At 35.7% G+C, this 19,570-nt stretch overlaps 2 protein-coding genes across 6 annotated transcripts; one reads left to right on the forward strand and one right to left on the reverse strand.

Moving 5' to 3' along the window:
* Positions 1-1,750, forward strand: LOC8286370 (30S ribosomal protein S16-2, chloroplastic/mitochondrial). Its single transcript, XM_002524818.3, has 3 exons — positions 1-199; positions 620-665; positions 1,281-1,750. The coding sequence occupies exons 1-3, from the start codon at positions 67-69 to the stop codon at positions 1,432-1,434; spliced, it is 333 nt and encodes a 110-aa protein (XP_002524864.1). The 5' UTR covers positions 1-66; the 3' UTR covers positions 1,435-1,750.
* Positions 1,751-1,757: 7 nt separating this feature from the next.
* On the reverse strand, positions 1,758-11,381 carry LOC8286369. Of its 5 annotated transcripts, none has more exons than XM_048374448.1 (14): positions 11,249-11,381; positions 10,340-10,445; positions 8,921-9,748; positions 8,437-8,537; positions 8,231-8,345; positions 7,899-7,976; positions 7,637-7,729; positions 7,057-7,140; positions 6,046-6,144; positions 5,260-5,322; positions 4,733-4,763; positions 3,602-3,648; positions 3,152-3,210; positions 1,758-2,131 (listed from the first exon to the last, which is right to left on the reverse strand). In XM_048374448.1, exons 2-14 carry the CDS (start codon positions 10,385-10,387, stop codon positions 1,897-1,899), a joined length of 1,881 nt encoding a protein of 626 aa, XP_048230405.1. In that variant the 5' UTR covers positions 10,388-10,445; positions 11,249-11,381; the 3' UTR covers positions 1,758-1,896. The 5 variants fall into 5 exon arrangements, with proteins under 5 accessions (XP_048230405.1, XP_048230417.1, XP_048230410.1 ...); XM_048374460.1 differs by lacking the exon at positions 11,249-11,381 and adding an exon at positions 11,199-11,228; XM_048374453.1 differs by lacking the exon at positions 11,249-11,381 and adding an exon at positions 11,073-11,199.
* Positions 11,382-19,570: the final 8,189 nt, after the last annotated feature.

The raw sequence follows: 19,570 nt of genomic DNA on the forward strand, positions 1-19,570 counted from the left end.
GTTTTTGAGGAAGCAACCAAAGACTAAAAACCAAGAACCCAAAACCCTCAAGAGAGGAAAAGGAAAATGGCAGTGAAGATCAGATTAGAGAGATGTGGATGCAAAAACAGACCATTTTATAGGATCATTGCTGCTGATAGCAAGTCCCCTAGGGATGGCAAGCTTCTTCAAGTCCTTGGTTTCTATGATCCCTTGGCTGGTATAGTTTTCTTTTTCATTATCATCCTTTTGCTTTCTAGAATATGTGAGAAAAAAAGTATAGAAATTAGGAGACTCAAGGTTAATGGGTTCCGTTTCTTCTGTTGGTAAAAACTGATATTTAGTTGTTTCTTTGGTGATCCTCTTATATGTTCTACCTGATAATTATTTTGTTAGGCTGGTAGGGGTTTTGGTTTCATAGAATGGAGAAATCAAGAACTAACTCATCTAGTGCCAGTGAAACTCAATTTGCAAACATATGAAAAGTATATCAAATGGAATTTATGTAGAATTTTGTATAGTTTGATTGTGCGCAAGTGTGTGTTCTTTTTAAAAATTCACTAGTTGCTCGTCTGATAATTTCAAGCTTCTTGTTAAGACTGTTCTTTTATTTTTCTTTTCTCTTCCATACTTTTAACAGGTAAAGATGATGACAAGCGAATTGGGCTTAAATTCGACAGAGTGAAGTAAGCTGTTCTACTTCAGTTTAATCATAATTTGCAATTCCTTTTTATGCTTCACTTGGAGATAATTGATTTGCTTGCTGATCTTTTTCTATATTTCTTTCTTCCTTCAAAAAATTGAACCCTATATGTCAAGTATTTGTGTGTAACAAACAATTGATGCTTTTGGCTATTCTCTGTTCTCCCCTTGTCCATTTCTTTTTTGCTTGTTGGGGCAGTTGTTGCAAGGGATAAGAATGATCATTTGATGGAAACACTGGTCTTTTGGAGTAATTAAGGAATGCAATGCTTCTCTCTGTATTATTTGCCATCTTCTCTGTAGTTAGTATTTGTGTCTTAAAGCCTCATTCTTGGAGGATGGCTTGGAATCAAAGAAAATCGTCTTTTCTGGTTTCACATACACTTTTGATTTACTTTTGCTGCTTAGCACCTTAAAGAGAATCTAAATTGTTTGGCAGTGGTGGTAAACTTTCTGTACTAAGTTATGCTAAAGAAACAGAAAACTGATAAATCCATAGATATTATCCACAAAGCTTTTTAATGATCGCCAAGAGCGTTATCAAATAAATATGTTCTGTTCTTGTTTAGTGATTCTTTCCTTTGTTTTCTGAACTGCAGTTATTGGTTATCAGTTGGTGCTCAGCCTTCAGACCCCGTGCGGCGCATACTTCTCAATGCAGGTTTACTATCCCCACCACCAATGGTGGTAATGGGACACAAAAACGGACCAGGTGACAGACGTCCTGCTGATCCTGTGATAGGCGATGCATAACTTGGAGTAGCTCCATCACTTGCAAAAAGTTCTGCACATGTTGTGTATTTGTTTAAATTGATGGCAGTAGGTGAAACTACCATGAAAGTCTTTCTTCTGAAATGAACTCTTCTAAGCATGGAAAGCACTCACTATGTTCATAGCTATAATATTTTAGGTTATTTGAATGAACTCCATATGTGTCTTGCTCTAGTTCATACCAGTATGTATTTTATTTCTAATCTGTATGAACTTGAGACAACTATTACATGCCCTGGTAGGCTGGAATTATCTAAAGGACACCTATTATGGGTGATCGACTTGTCTTTTCTTGTTACTGCTTCTTTTTCAAACTTGCTTGATTGATCTCATATAATGTACAAAAATCATTTTCAAGGAGGCCAGTCACTGACTGGCAGTCGGATGTTTATTACGCTTTCTACATTGTAAAGATTAGTTGATACTTCAATACATTTCAAACACCTATGCTTCTGAAAAATCTACATTCTCATTTATTGGAGCAACTGGTTCAGAAGATGGATTCTGGACTCCTTCAGTATCAGATGGTTGAGATTCATGCTTTGCAGCAGCTTGCAGAACCCGGTTTTGAACATCTGAAGATGAAGGTGATGTAGGGAGTCCAATGCCATTGGTCTCTAATTTTCCGGCAGCCCATGAAATTGCCTGAGCTCCAATTCTTACAGGAGCAAGCAACAACCTATACATAATAAATAGATACATAAATACATAAAAGTAGAAATTGATCATAATGCTGAAAAGATTATATAAACTTCAAAATTCACTAATGTCTTTGACGATTAATGCATTTGAATGTCAATGTGACACATGAGATTCGCATGCCATGAACACATTGTTATGCCTGTTGCATCATTCAAAAATATAATAGACAAGGTGTGCACCATTAAAATCTTCTAACTCTTTTATCCTTTTCTGTTCCATGGTTACAAAGGAGAGAGAACATAGACAATTCATAAAATTTGTCTTAAACTGTTTCTCATATACATGCCAATGACATGTGAAGTTACAAACAGACTGATCCAGATCCATTTTCTATCCTACGGATATGTGATGACAGTGAAGTTACAAACTTGTCTATCCATTTTCCAATTTCACTAGCTGAAATGGATTAATCAAATATCTGTATCTCCATGAAGTCATATTTGACTATCAGCAATAGTATGATCAACTATTAAATGATGTTTCAATCCCATTCTGATAGAGAAAAGGATCATATATCCTGTCTTTTAATTTTTTACCCCACAGTTTTCTTTGATTATCAACATTAATTATACTGCCTATGCAGCAAAATAATCCGGAAGACTAATTCTTAATTAATAGCTAGATAGGCTATCGCCACTCTTTTATCAGTAGTGCTACTAACAATAGTGAGACAAAAATTCAGGCAGGGTTAAATCTTTTCCTCTACTATCGTACTATTAGAGCTAATTGAGGAGAGAAACATGGGCATTTGTGCAATTCTAACATAAAATGAAGGAGAGAGAAAAAGATAAGGTCAATAAATATAAGCTCTGGAGCAATATTTTTGGTGCAAAAATGAGAGTTAAAAATTGGTCCAAAAATAAGCTTCTTTTCGTATGAAAGATAATCATCTCCTATCAATTTCAAACTGCATTTTGTGAGCAAGGATATGAGATCCATGGATTACTTAATCATGTCTGCACATGGCAGTATAAAGAAACATGTGGAGTAGGTTTACCTGACGTCTTGCCTAAAATCTTCAGGGCCCTCATATGACACAACCCGCCGATAAATACTCTGGTAAAGTATAATGCCAAGAATTAGAAAACATAGGCATCATTATAAATTAATTTACTGTATCATAAATTATTCTTTCAATATGGTATACATTAGACACAGCATCCAGCATCGGAACTGAACCAGGAATATGAAGATAAATGACAATTAAATATAATTGTCTTAATAAACTATTTTTGGGAATAGAATGGATCCGTGAATTATTATCACGATACCTCATCCCCTAGAACATGGATCTTCTTACAGCTAATGACCAGTATTCATGATCAGGACAAATGAACTTTGACATATAATAATAAAGAGAATCAAGCCTACTCACAAATACGCACACAAATGAAAACAGCATAAGCAGTTTGGAAAATTGAAACTACAACCAGAGAAGAGCATATACCTGTGCGAGGCCGAGCACACCAATAAATTGTAATGTCTTCTCCCACTCTGAAATTAAAACATATATAGATGCTTAGATGGAAGAAAGCTGACTCCATTAAAATGAAACACTGGAAAAACTTGGAAGATTTGGAAAATCATTTTGTAGATAGGAAAACTAAAGCCAGAAAAGGAAAATCAAAAAATAAATATCCAACCAAGAATAATTGGCTTCTGACAATATTATTGACAAGTTAAGCCATGCAGGTGTAGACCTTCTCAACCAAGTATTAGATGTCAACTAATCATATTTTGAGCCAAGTTATGCTGCTTAATCAAGTGTATCATCATCTCAGCTCTGACAAAACAACTAAAAATTCCATAAGATCTAAAATTTTCCACCAACACCCTATATAAAAAAGAAAAATCAAGAAGAAAATGACTCCTGAATTCATCCTTGGCCAACAAACTGCCAATTCTTTTCACTCAGGCACGTTTTTATGTTCTAGGCATGCAAGAAATCAGATATTAGATGAGCCTAGCCACAATTCGGAGTATTTGTTTCTCACTGTATTTATCTAATGTGCTGGTAAACATTTGAAAACAGCTCAACTGTAGAGGGAAAATTATTTTCCAGTTCAAAATTTGGTTCTACAGAAAATACAACAGTTTTTGCTTTGATGGCATTCTCTACAAAAGATCAACTTCTCCATTTCTACTGCATCTTTTTAACATGAGTAGATGCACAATGATATTCATTCTTCTTCCAAATTTCTAGAGAATATTAATCAACAAACAAGTTTTTGCTTTGATGGCAGTCTTCACAAAAAATCTTTTCATTTCTATTGCTTTTGTTTAACATGAGTAGATGGATATTAAATTTATTCTTCTTTCAATTTTTGTAATTACACCAAACCATTTCCAGACTTCAAAAAATAAACAGAACATAATCTCCTACTATGATAAAGCCAAGGTGTAATTACTAATAGAAAGTATTTGCAAGTGATAAAAAATTACTATAGATGCTCTTAAGTAGTTGGCGAGCAAGCATGATACATAATGATCAAAGCTCAGTTCAAGTATTAACCAATTATTTATTTCAGTTTTATTCTTGCATAAATTACACGATAATCAAAGGAAGAAAAACACGCACCTAGTATTGCATACAATGCTGCAACAGAACCCTGCCCATGAAGCAAATACAGTTAAAAGTGAGGGATGGTCCAGAATAGATGTGCATGATGAGCACGTAAAATCCCAATGATGGATTGAGATATCAACAAAACCAGATGAGAAGAGCCATCTTCTTTTAGTCACTCAAAAGAACACATGTCATATATCCAAAAGAAACAACTAAAATAGATTTAAGGACATATCCAGACCATACAGAAGAACTTGTACGAAATTTTGAAAAAAAAAAAAAAAGAAAAAAAAAACATCCACATTGTCCCTTTCTTATTTTTCATTGTGATGGACAGAACTTCCCAAAAACAAATTGCAATTCTTTCATGTTCATGCTACAGGGTAGGAAGATTATAATCTCATTTGACCATCCTCCAGCTAAAAGAGATTGTTTCTAAGATGACTTTAAGTAGAGGAACTAAACCTAGAAAGAGTAAATGGCTCATGTTTTTAACTAATCTTAATGCTAAACCAGTGTAAAAGTAACCTGAGTCTTACCACACTATACCCAAGGACTTGCACCGGAGAAGGTCTAATATCTTCTAATATTGCCTCAGCTTCCTGAAATTATCAGAAATTATCACGAGTATATCGTGACGAGCTCAGATTCAGAACTAGAAAGGCAAGAACCAACTTCTATTGAAAGCATTAAAAGAGCAGCACATGTACATTTGATAAAAGATAAACCCCAACTTTACCAACTGATTAAATAAGTTCAATCATACCTAATGCATGCTATCTAAGAATGGAAAGAAAAGAAGAAAAAAAAAATCTTTGTCATGGCTATGATTGCATGCACTTGAAGAGGTTCAAATTCATTGAGTCTTTTAACCAACATTATAATTACATACTGTTCAATGTTTACATAGTATCCATGTCGACAGGGGATCAGGTATCTAGAATGATGGGTTGAGCACACATGTAGTGCATGTGTTTTCGGGCATTCTCAATACAAAGAAGGTATATAATGATTACCATGCAAAATATTTTGGAGCATGATCGGATATTAAGCACTAGAGCACCCAGCAGTTTTATAAATTTGATGCATCCTTGTGAATGGAGAAAGTATAACCACTAGATTTCACTGACCACACTTATTTTTTAAGTCAATTGGGAACTTGCAATTTGCAACAATGAAATAGGAGGAACTAGAACATAGCATGTATGATTGTATTCATATTCTAGGACACTCTGAAAACTGATAAATGACCATCTAATGAAATTGTATGTTTCTAAAGATTTCTTGAAGTTAAAGAGAATATGGAGCAGAAAAGCAGTAACTACCTCATTCAGTACAGTTAGCGCTGTCTCAGGTTTAAGCTCCTTGACTCTGAGATTTTGTTTCGCCCAAGACTGGAAGCCACCCTCAACCAAGTATGCTCTCTATCATGGACAAAATAATCCAAAAAGAAGATTAGCAATGTGCTCCTTTGTCTTGCAATTTCAGCTTAAAAACATGAAGTTGGACAAAATTATTTCCATACAGGTTCTAAGAACTTCAGTAGGCAGAATGTTTACTGTTTTAGCTGATATGAACTATGTTATATCAAGTATGTAAATCTTTCACCTCCTAAGTCACATGCACAATCACTCAGCTTTACAAGATAGACAGACATTCCATCAATGAGGCAACTGATATTGCTGATCTGAAATGAAATGGGAATTGAGTACCATAGATATTGCTACTTACCCAACTAGGCCAGGACGGTCAAGATATAAGCTAGGTTAATTAATTGTATACGTTGTCGATACATATATAGAATTACACTATTAGGCTCCCAATATCATGACTGATGTTAAGACTGCTTTACTACTGATCAAACTTCAGACTTCTATATTTCCATTTGGTTTAAACGAGTGGGACCAAAAGTACAGATAACCCCATCCTTTGGAATGTCAAGAGGGAGGGTTGAATGATACATTTCTCTGTCTTTAACTTCAGGGCATTTATTGTTCTCACCCTACTCTACTTGTCACTTCCCCTTTTCCTGTGTTTCATTTTCTCTTTCTTCTCTTTTTCTTTCTTGACAAATGATCTTGAGTGATCCTTGCTAAAAACAAAGTAATATTTAGAGCTCTTTTAGCAGGTTAGGTTGCAAGTCTATAAACAACTAGCTATTGTCATTTTAACAACATAACAAAGTTACTCTCATGCTGCGGTTCTAAAGCATCAATACTGATCAGAAAACTAAAGGAAAAAGCATAATACAAAAGGGCTGCTTCTCCATTTCTAGTTTCAGACTCATCTAAATGCTATGTCAATGGAAAATAGAGATTCTGAGTTAGAATACTTACCTTAACCCCAAGTTTTCTTAGGGACCTTGCAATTCCTTTGGAATAAGTACCGTCAGCATCCAGAACTATGACCTTGGACCTGTCCTACAAGTGTTAGAAGAACGAAATTCAGTGTCAATATTCCTAAAGCCAGATCCAAACAAGGAAAACTCACAAATGAAAAATTAGAAATTATGCATGCATTTTACTACAAAAAAAAAATTGATCATTTGTCTCAAATTATTTACCAATCAAAATCATGCATGGAACTTAAGCGACCAACAAAATGATGATTAAAAACCAAAATTCTTAATGAGAACATTCTAATTACCTAATCTTCTAGAACTTCTTATCACATTTCAGTTGGACCGTTGGAGTAGATGGGAGAAGAAGTCTTTAAGAAGAGAGTATTTGTAAGTAAAACAGTTTCTCATGCCTGGTCACAGCACAGTTTGTTGTGATGATCACAAAGACTTTCTCCTCTTCCCAAAAAAGTAAAATAGAAGGGCAGCGAGGGAGAGCTTTTTGGCTTGTTTCAGAAAGCTTGGAAATAATAAACGACATTAAGAAAAACAATGATTTTAAACCCAAAGCTATATACCTTAACAGCTTTCAAGTTGCGAATAACGGCAGCAATTAAGCTGTTGTCGACATCTCTTCCACCCTTCAACAATTTTCGTACAGGCTCATCAACCTAGATGAAGTTAAGCTGTAAGATATGATTCTTAAGAGATATAGAGTCAAACTCCAGTATACTTCTCAATTTTCTTATCTAGTTCAGCAGATGGCTAGAAATTTAGTAGTAAAATAGTTGTCCTAAAAGTTTGATCCTTGTTCATTTAATAATTCAAATGTAAACCAACCTCTGGTAAATTTACACTTGCATAGCGAAACCTAGCTGCTCGCCGAAGATCAGGAATTCCATCTCTCTCTCTCAGAATCTTGACAAAGGCGAAGACCAACAACAAATTTCAATGCAAGGGAAAAAAGTGAACTAAATGAAAACTGAACATGACATCAATAAAACTAACAGTAAAGGTGTTAAATAAGAGAGTTTAAACAAGGAAGCACTCAAAGTAAAACTAAAATCAATACAGAATGAGGATTTGATTGACTTCAGTCTCTCGATTGAGCTTGGAACTTTTAAATAGTCGATTGAAAAAATAAATGGCCAGAAAAATTTACAATCTCTTGCCTCAGGCCGAACATCAATGAGTACAGCATCTTCCTTCCCTGTCAAGAGCTCTAAAGTAGATTGAGGAGATAAATCCCCAGAATAACCACCATATACCCACAACCGATAAAAAACCCTGCACAAATCTGATAAAAAAAATAAGTTCCACCTTTAATACATATTTAACAAAGAAAATCATTTTATGCACAAAAAGAGGATATCCATACCAAAGGGTTGCTGAGGTTCCAAGGAAAAGAAAAAATGGAACAACTGGATCATTTGGATCCAGGCCAAGATTTCTCTCCAAATCCTCAATGGCAGAGTAAAACTGCTTGCAGTGATTAAAAAAAAAAAATCAACTGTTAGTGAAAGATAAATCGTTCAGTATGTTCATAAGTGATTAAATATTGTGTCATAGACGTGGATGCTTCCGATAACTACCTTGATTTTCAACTAGAATTTCACTCTAGCTAAAACATTGACTGACTGATGGTTTTGACAAAAGCAGTTCTAGTATCAATGAAATACAATGTGCGAATGATATCCTAGGTCCAAATCTTACTAAGGGTAGATGAAAACGAAAGAGAGAGTCAATGTTTTCAATTTCATGCAATGTGCCAGATGGGAGAAGAAAACGGTTACAGATGACTGCCATGGCATCAGCTAAAAGATTTGGTCATTAAAGTAAAATGTGTGCCCATTTAAGGATACCTGTTGAGAAAATGTACCAATTGGCCTCAATATCTGAACAGTTTTTTCTTCAAATAAATTCAATGCATCCTTTATCTCTGGAGGAAGAAGTTCCTTGGCAGAACCATAAGAATAAACTACGAAAGATGCGCCTTTTATTATGGAATTTTCCACTGCAATAATTGTACCTCTCAACACATCACCAGAAAAGACTGCTGCTTTACTTGTGGCTTCCTTCAAGTCACTCGAAAAGGTAGTTAATTTATTGTTAGTCAGTCCTTTAGTTTGATCTACAGCTGAAAAGACCCTACTAAAGGCGTTATCCACGGTTTCATTAGCACCTTTTGTAATGGACGTTATTGATGATGTAATTGCATCTAGTGAGTTCTGCAAAGCATTTTCTCCTTTACTCATGGAAGTGCTCAAGGAGTCCCTAACCCCATCAACAAAATCACCAAAACTAGTGTTCACACTAGATAATGAATCATTGCCCGAGTCAGATACTGTGCTGGGATTTTCTGGTGTCATAACACTAGTTGACATGATATCAGATTCCACAGCACTTGTTAAACTATCTGCATTATCAGTCGACTGACCAGTAAAGTCCATTAGCCCCTCTTCTGCACCTGATATGCTATAACTTTCTGCATGTTCCAGTTTCTCCCCAACCGAAGAACTCCAATCATTAGCATGGGAGTACAAAGATTTTGCAGCTTGGGTTTTAAAGGAAATTCTTTGCAGATGAGTTCCATTTGGCAAGCCTAAAATAACTCTGTCTTCTATAATACATCTGGAGTCAAAATCATTCCGGAATGGACAAGAGGGTCGCAGACCTCCATGGAATGAAATCTGCAGTATTTGTAATTTTAAATTTGTGAATCAAATATGCACCATAAACATGAAATTGGAGCATGGTTTAGAGAGATAAGTGATTGTCATGGACTACTGATTGGCATAACATCTTGGTGAAGGGGCCTTAACACATGCAGAAGCCCGGTAGAAAAGAGTCAACAGCAAAGAAAGACAGCAATCCTTTTTATACATATTGACAATGAATTGATCTTTTCACCACAAGCTACAATTACAGAAACTCTTGCCAGTTGTTAACAAATTTTGAACAGCCTTCAAGCGAGCAGTGAATTATAAGCACCATTCTAATTTATGTAAATAAGTTTCCATGAAGGAGATGCCACTTACTATTTTTTTAAAACTCAAACTAAATATAGATTTGAAGATCTTCTCAACTTTAGGCCAATTACCAACAAGTATTTACCTGATCTAGAATTCAGAAAATCATGCAGAAGCAAGTTCAAGTAAACATAAATTTAAAATCATAAACCGTTTGAGTGAAGATAACACAAAATATATACTAAGTAATAGTTACAGTAGAAGTAAAGTAAGTTAAATTACAAAGCCAGTACAAAGGAAGTGAAATCTTACCTGAGAATGAGAAGAACAACTTGGGGTGGCAGAACAAATTGGCATCATCTTGGTGTCAGCTCAATAAGAACTCAAAGGAATCCTTCAACAGACTCCCATTTTCTGCCTAACAACCAGATAAATTAAATAAAGTTTAACAAAGTGACATCTCTCAACTTCGAAATCACCAAAAAGGAAAACAGGAAGAGAGAAAAAAAAGAGTAAATAATTTTGAACAAGCTAAGTTAATCTGTAAAAGGAACCATATGAATTTTCCAAATGCATTTTTTGAAATTTCAACTCTAAAGATCAAAAGAAGTAAATTGTGACAAAACTAAAGGATTCCATAAAACAAACAAAAACATGTTAACTAACAAACTCAGATTTAACAAAATAAGATAGTCTTCCTTCTTGTGCCTATATATTTTAGTTTTGAAATAAAAGTTATCCGTGTAGATTAAAATTCAAAAAGAAGGGAAGGAGCACAATAAACAAAACTAAATTAAACTCACTAGAAATCCTTATTAAAAAATCTAATCATCCTATTTTTTTTATCTTTCTCCTAGATCAACTCTTCTAAGTTCATTTTTTAAAATTTAAACTCTAGAACCAGAATTAAGCAAAAACGGAGCACTGAAGAAAGCATGATAACACATCAAAAGAAGCTAAATTAAACCAGATTCGATTAAATTCTGGACAATCCAAATAATTTCTTTCTGAAAAACCAAAAAAGAAAAGTCTGAAAGCCAATTACTTATCCATGTATTTACTGCATGGCAATACAAAGTAAGATAAATTGAATCAGACCCAATTCAAATCTCCAAGTGGGTTTCTTGAAATTAAAATACTGGTACAAGTAAACAATCAGAACTATACATACACTTAACATCCAATGAAAAATGACTAATGGATAATAAAGACTGTGCTTACTAGAGAATTAAAATTATAATAAACTGAAAAGTGGATAATCAGATCTTGTATATGGCCATTTGTCCAATGAAATAACAGATAAAAGATATGTCAGTAGAGAATCGTGTGGCTTACTGATGCCGTTAGCTTCACCTATTTGGCTACTCCTTGCCTCTCATTTCTGTTGTGGGACCAAATTTTGGATTTTGCACTTTTCTTTCAGATTACTAATTAAATCTTAAATTCTATGTTATTCAATTGCTTTAAAATTTAAAAATAAATATTTTATTTTTATTTTATTTTTAATAATAATTTTTATAATTTTATAATAGAAAATAACGTCATAACTCAATTGTACTTTTTAAAAAAACTATAAATCAGCACTTACTGATTCAGATGGATAATTCTTGTGAGCACTCTTCTGAGGATTCCATGGAATCTGGATATTCCGCCTCAATACCAAAAAGACTTTCTAGAGTAAAATTATCCTGTTCTGGGAGAAGAGATTCTATATCATCTTCAAATGAGTCTGGAATGGACATAGACATACTGACTTGTTGAATCATTTTTGCTGATTTTTCCGAATTCTGGGGACAGTTCTTAACATAATGTCCCTTTCTTTTGCAGATGTAGCATCTGTCAGATTTGTGACCTTGATTCCACTTTTTCCGGAAATATCTGAACCCTTTTGAGCGCGTCTTTCTTTGTCTGAACTCCTTATTCCTATGCAGGTATTTTTGGAAATGATACCCAGTCTTCTTCTTATGATTGGAACAAACGCAGGTTGAGGCCTTGCACTTGATCTTGAAATGATTTTTATCACAGGCCTTTTGAACTATTAAATCTCGTTGAGATAGCCTTCTGAACAGATCTTGTTGGTCACAGAGTCTCTTGATGGAAGAGAGAGTGAATTGCCAAATTTCTCCAAGAGTGATGGAGGTGACCGGTTTCTTTGTTGCAGTAATCATGTTGTTGACCTCTGGTTGTATTTCATTTGGTAATGAGGCGATGAAAGTATACTTCAGTGTATCATCACCATCATGTCCTCCAATGACATAATAAAGTTTAGACATAGCAGAATAATGTTTTTCCAGATCCTTCATTTTTAACGAACAACATTTTCGATCAAAGAATTCTTGTTTTTGTTGACGTATGACAAGATCATAACTTCTAAGGAACTGGTTATGGAGGACTGTAACCGTTGCTGATGGAGTTGGCAGTGTCACAAATTGAAGTCTGGTGTACTCAGGCTGTGACTGAAACCAATCTCTCAAGTTTCCTGTGAACCTCATGACGAATTTGGCAAGAACCATTTTGAGTGTGGCCCCCTCAAGGGTCATTTGGAGATCGATCCATGCCAAGAATTCAGAAAGCTTGTCCTTCCATTTTGATGGAGGCAGGTCATCAAAGGAGAACCAAGGTCCCGTACCAGTTGTCGGTTTTGACCTTGGGTATGGAGCTCCAGTAGGGGCAAAGAATGACTGTGCATCCTCATCCTCAAGTTCCACTACTTCTGGGCTGGGATCAGTAGTAGAAGTATTCATCAGAATTTCAGTGATATCCGCCATTTCTGAGGTGTTTGAGGAGAAATCAGAATCATAGGGACTAATGAGAGATTGTTCTGGTAATTTTTCTTTAGAGGCTAAAGAAGGAGAGATTTTCTTTTGCTGGGTTCTTGAGTCTCTTGGATAAAGATGAGAGAAAGTGCCAAAGGGCTGGTAGAGAGTTTCTTATTGTTGTTCTGGCTGTAGGAGAAAAGGAAATGAAGAATAGTATGAGGGAGCAATAGCAGAAGATGTAGAAGCTGCTGATGTAAAAGATGGGATCGTAGCAGTCTGATCTCTTCGAAGATCATGTTCAATCTGGTCAATTTGCCTTTTTAGCCTTGTAATCTCCTTTTCCTTCTGGATGAAGGCTGGAGTGATCGGCTGAGGAACTCGAAGCTCTTTGTCCAAAGCTTGATATTTGGCAGTGAGCGATGAATAGAGTTGGAGTACTTTCTGAGAGAATGTATCCAACTTGTGGTCCAGTTTATGAGCCAGATGTAGAGCCTGATCCAGTTTTCCATTTAGTTTTTTTAGATAGGAATTCTGGACAATGGAATTTGAAGTTTGCCAGTTCAGAACCTCTTCTGGTGGTGTGAGGGGTTCTATAGATCCGGAGGGAGTAATCCTTGAGGGAAGGATTTCCGATCTCTTATTCTCAGTCTTCCCTAGAGGAGGGAAATCTTTTGGCTAGAACATATAACAACTTTGGATTGTATGAGGTGGTTGTACTGTTGGTAAATCAGCCTGGATCTCCTTTCTGCAAGTTGCAGCAGGACTAAATTCAACTCCCAATTGGGCCAAGAGTTCTTTCATTTCTTTAAAAGAGATGTCAAGAACAGTCTTTCCTTCTTTTGCAAGAAGGTTTATGGCCTCGTTGAACATTGGGAGTGGTGCTTTGCTCTGCTTTTGTTTCTAGGGGATGCCCATCTAAGGACCGTCTGGATCCCGGTCATCCGACCTTAGTTCTATGGCTGAGCATGGAGAGTCTGGAGTCATAACTCGTGAATTTTTGCTAGAATACTGAAAACAAGGTTCAGCAAAATCCAGATCATCTTCAGAGGTGCATCCTGGTTTGCACATTCCTGGGTCAACATCCCAGATGAAGTGTCCTTTTACTTTAGCAGTATAGATCTTATGTCCAGAGGACTGGAATGAATGGATAGGGATCTTCTCCCTTGGTTTAGATACAAGCTGTATCATTGATGCCTGGAAGATAAATGGTGCAGAAGAAGATTCTCCTGTTTTTGTGAAGATCGTTTTTACTGTCCCGTCCTTTTGATTGATAAAAAGGGGGTCGGTGGCTTGAACAGGCTTAGCTTGGGATGCCTGAAGTTTTTCATAGTTGGTTACCCATTCAGTTGGGATCAACTTTTGCAGATCTTCTTTTTCCAGCTGCCTTGGAGCCTGGACAATTGTAGGAATCTGGCCAGAATCAGCCATAATGAACAAAGCATCAGAGGAGGCTTGGAAGCCTGGGATTTGGAGATTAAAGGCATGATCCTGTAATCTGTAGACTATCTGATGATGTAGGGTCGCAGAGAGAGCATCAATTACTTGATTTGCTCCCGTGATCTGAACTTGTACTTTGAGTGCAGTTGATAGGTAGGGATCGTTGAGGGAAAGATTGAAATTGGGAAAGAAAGTCAAAACAACACTGTCTGTGTTAAGTGTTGTGACTATCGTGCCAATTACTACATGTTCGTACTTAAGATATCTGGTGTCCAGCAGCGACATACGGGCTGTAACCGGTAGACCCATCCTTCCAAGATAGGATAAGACTAGTCTGACAGGTCCGAGATGGAGATGTGTATAGCCTTGTTTCCTCCATTATTCTATGAAGGATGTTGGGATCTCAAGGATGACATACTGCTCCTGTGTGGTAGCAGTAAGAGAACATTGAGAAAGGGAAGAAGATTGTACATATTCTTTAACAGAAAAGGGTTGTTTGTGGATAATCTGATTGAGGGTCTTTCTGACAAAATTTTATTTTTTAAAGATATTATATGGGTTTATGATAGGTACAAGGGTGTTTTCATCTTGGACATTCTCAGGTATGTGAGAAATTTCTACAAGATGGTCTATCTTGTTGGATATGGTTTTTTTGCAAGAAGGGGAGAGTTGCAGGGTAAAAGTGTGAGTAGTAATTTCTGAAGATATAGTGGTTGGGTTTTTCTTCTCTGTCACCAAGGCTCTGATACCACTTGGAGCCGAGAGCTGTTCATTCTATAGTCCTCATGCTGTAAACTCAAGGCAGGAGAGTATCCTCAAGCTAAGACCATAAAGAGGCACCTCGCCATGGAAGGTCTTTCTGCTCTTTTGGACCTCGATAGCCGAGTTAGCCCTTTTGGATCATAGAAGAAACAGATCGTGCAACAATTAGAAGAGGTTCTGAACTGGCAAACTTCAAATTTCAATGTCTAGAATTCCTATCTAAAGAAAATAGACGGAAAACTGGATCAGGCTATGCTCCTGAGTCCTCTCAGCCTGTGACCAAAATCCCTCCAGTTCCCTATGTTCCTATACAAATCCTACCTTCAAAATATGCAAAACCTGTTTCAGTTATAGCTTTCTTTGACACTGGAGCTCAAAGAAGCATGATGAATCCAAAAGTCCTTCCATCTGAATACTGGAAGCCCCATGATCAGTTTTTCAGGGCAGCCAATGGTCAAACCTTCAAAACTACTCTGATCACAAAATAAAAAATCGGGATACAGTTTTTCCCTGATTGCGTAGTATGGACGCATATCATTGGTTCGGATCTTCCAAGCAAGGACATCCTGATAGGGTTTGATGTCTATCATCAAGCTCAGAAGCTCCAAATTCTCCCCACTGGCATAAAATTTAAAAGACAATTTCGGCCATACACAGAGACTTCAAATTTGTTCACTATAGCAGATACCGGTCCACCATTCTTGCAATACACAGAAAAATTCCTTCTCTTTTGTCCAGAATCTCATTCACACTTCCAACACCCTCTTCCACTATGGAAAAATCTCTAGTTCTATATTAGTCTCCCTTTCAAGCTCAATGAAGACATCAACCCCACAAAGGCCACACATTTGAGAATGTCTCTTACAGATCTAGCCCTTGCTAGATCCGAATGCCTAACCCTGTTACAGTAAGGCCTCATTGAGCCCACAACCTCACAATGGGCTTGTCAAGCCTTTTATGTGGAGAAACGGTCTGAAAAGATACGAGGAAAAAAGAGACTTGTCATAGACTACAAGCCCCTAAACCATTTCCTACAAGACAACAAATTTTCTCTCCCTCGAATCTCAAACCTCAAGGTCCATATCCAAAAGGCCTAATTCTATTCCAAATTTGACCTGAAAGCGGGCTTTTGGCAGCTGGGTATCCAGCCCTCAGAGAGATACAATACAGCCTTTTGTATCCCTAATGCCCAGTATCAATGGACAATCATACCTTTTGGGCTCAAAACAGCCCCTTCACAATTTCAAAAGACCATGATTGAAATCTTTGGGCCTATCCTTTACTCCTCTCTGATCTACATTGATGACATTCTCTTATTCTCAGAAATAGCTGAGGAACATCATCAACTCCTAAAACAATTCCTCGCCATTATTCAAAAATATGGCATCATGCTATTCGAAAAGAAAAGTCTTATTGGCCGACAAGAGATAGAATTTATTGGCATGCAATTCAAAAATGACCAATACACGTATGGTCCCCATCTGACAAAGGAACTTGATCACTTTCTAGAAGAAAATCTCTCAGTAAAATAAATTCAACAGTTTCTTGGAATTTTGAATTATGTCAGAGAAGCCATACCATACCTGTCCAATTACACATGTCATCTCTCAAAGATGCTCAAGAAGGACCCTCCTCCTTGGGGAACAGAGCAGACTACAACTATCCGAAAACTAAAAGAGTTGGCCCACAATCCTCCACCTCTCACTATCCCGTCCACAGGAAAGCTCATTCTCCAGACAGATGCGTCTGATTATGCATGTGGGGCCATCCTCCTTGAAAACCTCAATGGCAAAGAACAACTGTGTGGTTACGCATCTGGACAGTTTTCTTCTTCAGAAAGACATTACCACACAGCCTACAAGGAGATTTTGGCAGTCAAATACGGGATAAAGAAATTTAAATTCTTTTTGATTGGATAGCACTTCCTGGTTCGGATGGATAATTCTTCTTTTCCAAAAATCCTTGAATCCAACTAGAAAGCCTTACCAGAACCTCAATTATTGCGGTTAAAATCATGGTTCAGCAGATATGATTTTGAAGTTCAGCATATAAAAGGGACGAGAAATCTAATTCCAGATTTCTTATCCAGACTTTCAAAACCACAAAATCAACCTATAGTCCTCCTCACCTTGACAGTAAATCTTCCTATAATCTTTATGGCTTCTTCATCTTCAAAAACCACTTTGCAGCCTCCCTCACCACCAGATCTTTCCACCAACCTCATAACCAAACAGGTCACTGATTTTGCCAGAAATATGATGTTCCATTATTTGGCAACCTTTCAACAAACTTTCTCACTACCCATCCAACCCAACTTCTTTTTCCCATATTACCCTTGGTGTCTGATTTATCACCTGTCTCCTACCCATCCGCAGATTGAAAGTGAATTATGGTTCTTATGGTGTCTTTCTACAGTTTGTCATCATGCTATTGAAATTCGCATCATGAATCTCTTACATTTCTTCAATAATGAGACAAATTCGGGATCATATCCATGGAGATACCTCACTTGGTTCAAAACTCCGTACCAATGGGCAAGGAAACTCCTTAAGCTTATGCATGAGAACAGATTATTTATAGATAATAATCCCAGAACTTCGGAATACCATGCCATTTTCATCTTCCACAGGCCTTATCTTCAGTTCTCGGAAGACACTTATGCAACTCAATATCTGCCATTATTGGAGAACACTTGATGTACCTTTGCATCTTGCTCCTCCACCAATCACAAAAGATCTGAAGCAGGCCCTCCAACTAAGAAATGAATTAGGAACGACTGATGTCTCTACACCATTAGTCTGTACTTTTAATGGACATCTGTGGTCTGAACACCCCATTAAACTTTTCAACTTTCCCATACTTCAGACCCCACTAGATGATCCAAGCCTGACCAATAAACAAAAGGATGCCATCATGCAAGATTCTCAGCCAATGGATGATGATCACTATGACAGTATTTTCTAAATACGTGGTGTGTGTGCTGGACATGAAGACAAGCTTCCTACTCAATAATTCAAAAGATAGTGGTTGTGTGTGCTGGACATCAAGACAAGTTTTCTCTTTCATAATAATACAATAAAGAAGATGAGATATCAATTTCATCTTTCGGTGCATTATTTTCCACATGTGTATAGTAGCAGCATTATTAAGACTTTTTGTCTTAAGATGCATATGAAGTTGTCGGTCTATGTATTATTAGTCTTTGAGCTGTCAGTCAGTGTATTATGGGTCTTCACTTTTATAAGTGGGAAATCAAGATAAGATTCCCACCTTGTCTCTCCCTGTCATTTTGTATTATCACTTCTCTATATAAGGAGAGGTCGATTGAGAATAAGATCAAGGAAGTTTTCCCTCTCATCAATGACCATCATACTCTCTCTTATGGCTTTCTAAATTTCTTCCTTCTCTTCTTCTCGATCCATTGGCAATGAACTAATTGTTGCACGATCTGTTTCTTCTATGATCCAAAAGGGCTAACTCGGCTATCGAGGTCCAAAAGAGCAGAAAGACCTCCCATGGCGAGGTGCCTCTTTATGGTCTTAGCTTGAGGATACTCTCCTGCCTTGAGTTTACAGCATGAGGACTATAAAATGAACAGCTGTCGGCTCCAAGGTAAAAAAATTTGGTGCAATTATATGTAATAAATGTGAAATGAATATATGATGTGTCAAATTGTTACTAGTTAAATTGTTAAATTAAAAATGAAATTTTTATTAACTTTACGTAAAACTGTAAAAATTATATTTTAAAATGTTATTTAAAATAAAATAGAAGTATAATTATTTATTTTAAATTCTAAAATAATTAAATAAAGATATTTAAAAATATAAAATTAAAATATTTATATTCTAAATAATTAAATAAAATAATTATAAAATTATAAAATCTAGAATTTAATTAATAATAACACCCTTTTTTTCTCTTATTTTTCAATTCTTGCAATTTCATATCTCACCACACTTTCAAAGGATTTTCCGTTTTGAACATAGACAAAGTTGTGGGGCGGGAAAGGTCCAAACCCCAAAAAATCATGAGGTGTCGTGAAATTCTTAAAATTGTTTTATATTATTAATTTTTTTTCATTTAAAATATGCATATAAATTTAATATTTAAATTCATTATTATACATCTAATAAAATAAAATAATTTAAAAGATAAAAGTTAATATGCTAGACATTTATAAATGCCTCTAACTATTTGTTAACTATAATTTTATTTAAATATTTTTGTAAATTATTTTCCCTTTATTTTCTTGATGCACATACTCTTATTATTATTAATTATTATTATTATAGTACTATTCATGTAATGATATTAAAATTATCAAGAAGTTATGTGTATTATCTTAATTTATTTATTTTGGTAGAGTTAGACCGATATTTAATAAGTTATTAATATTTTTATTAATAAAATTAATTAATAATTGACTTAATTAACTAAATAATTAATAAATTATTTTAATAATATATTAAAATATGAAAAATATTAAGATTAAAATAAAACAAATAAGAAAATCAAGTTTTGATAATAAGCAATTAAAATAAAAAAACACCTCATGATGGTTGACCAATTAAAGACTTCTCAC

This window comes from Ricinus communis, chromosome 1 (assembly GCF_019578655.1).
Source record: "Ricinus communis isolate WT05 ecotype wild-type chromosome 1, ASM1957865v1, whole genome shotgun sequence".
In the NCBI taxonomy this organism is placed as follows: domain Eukaryota; kingdom Viridiplantae; phylum Streptophyta; class Magnoliopsida; order Malpighiales; family Euphorbiaceae; genus Ricinus; species Ricinus communis.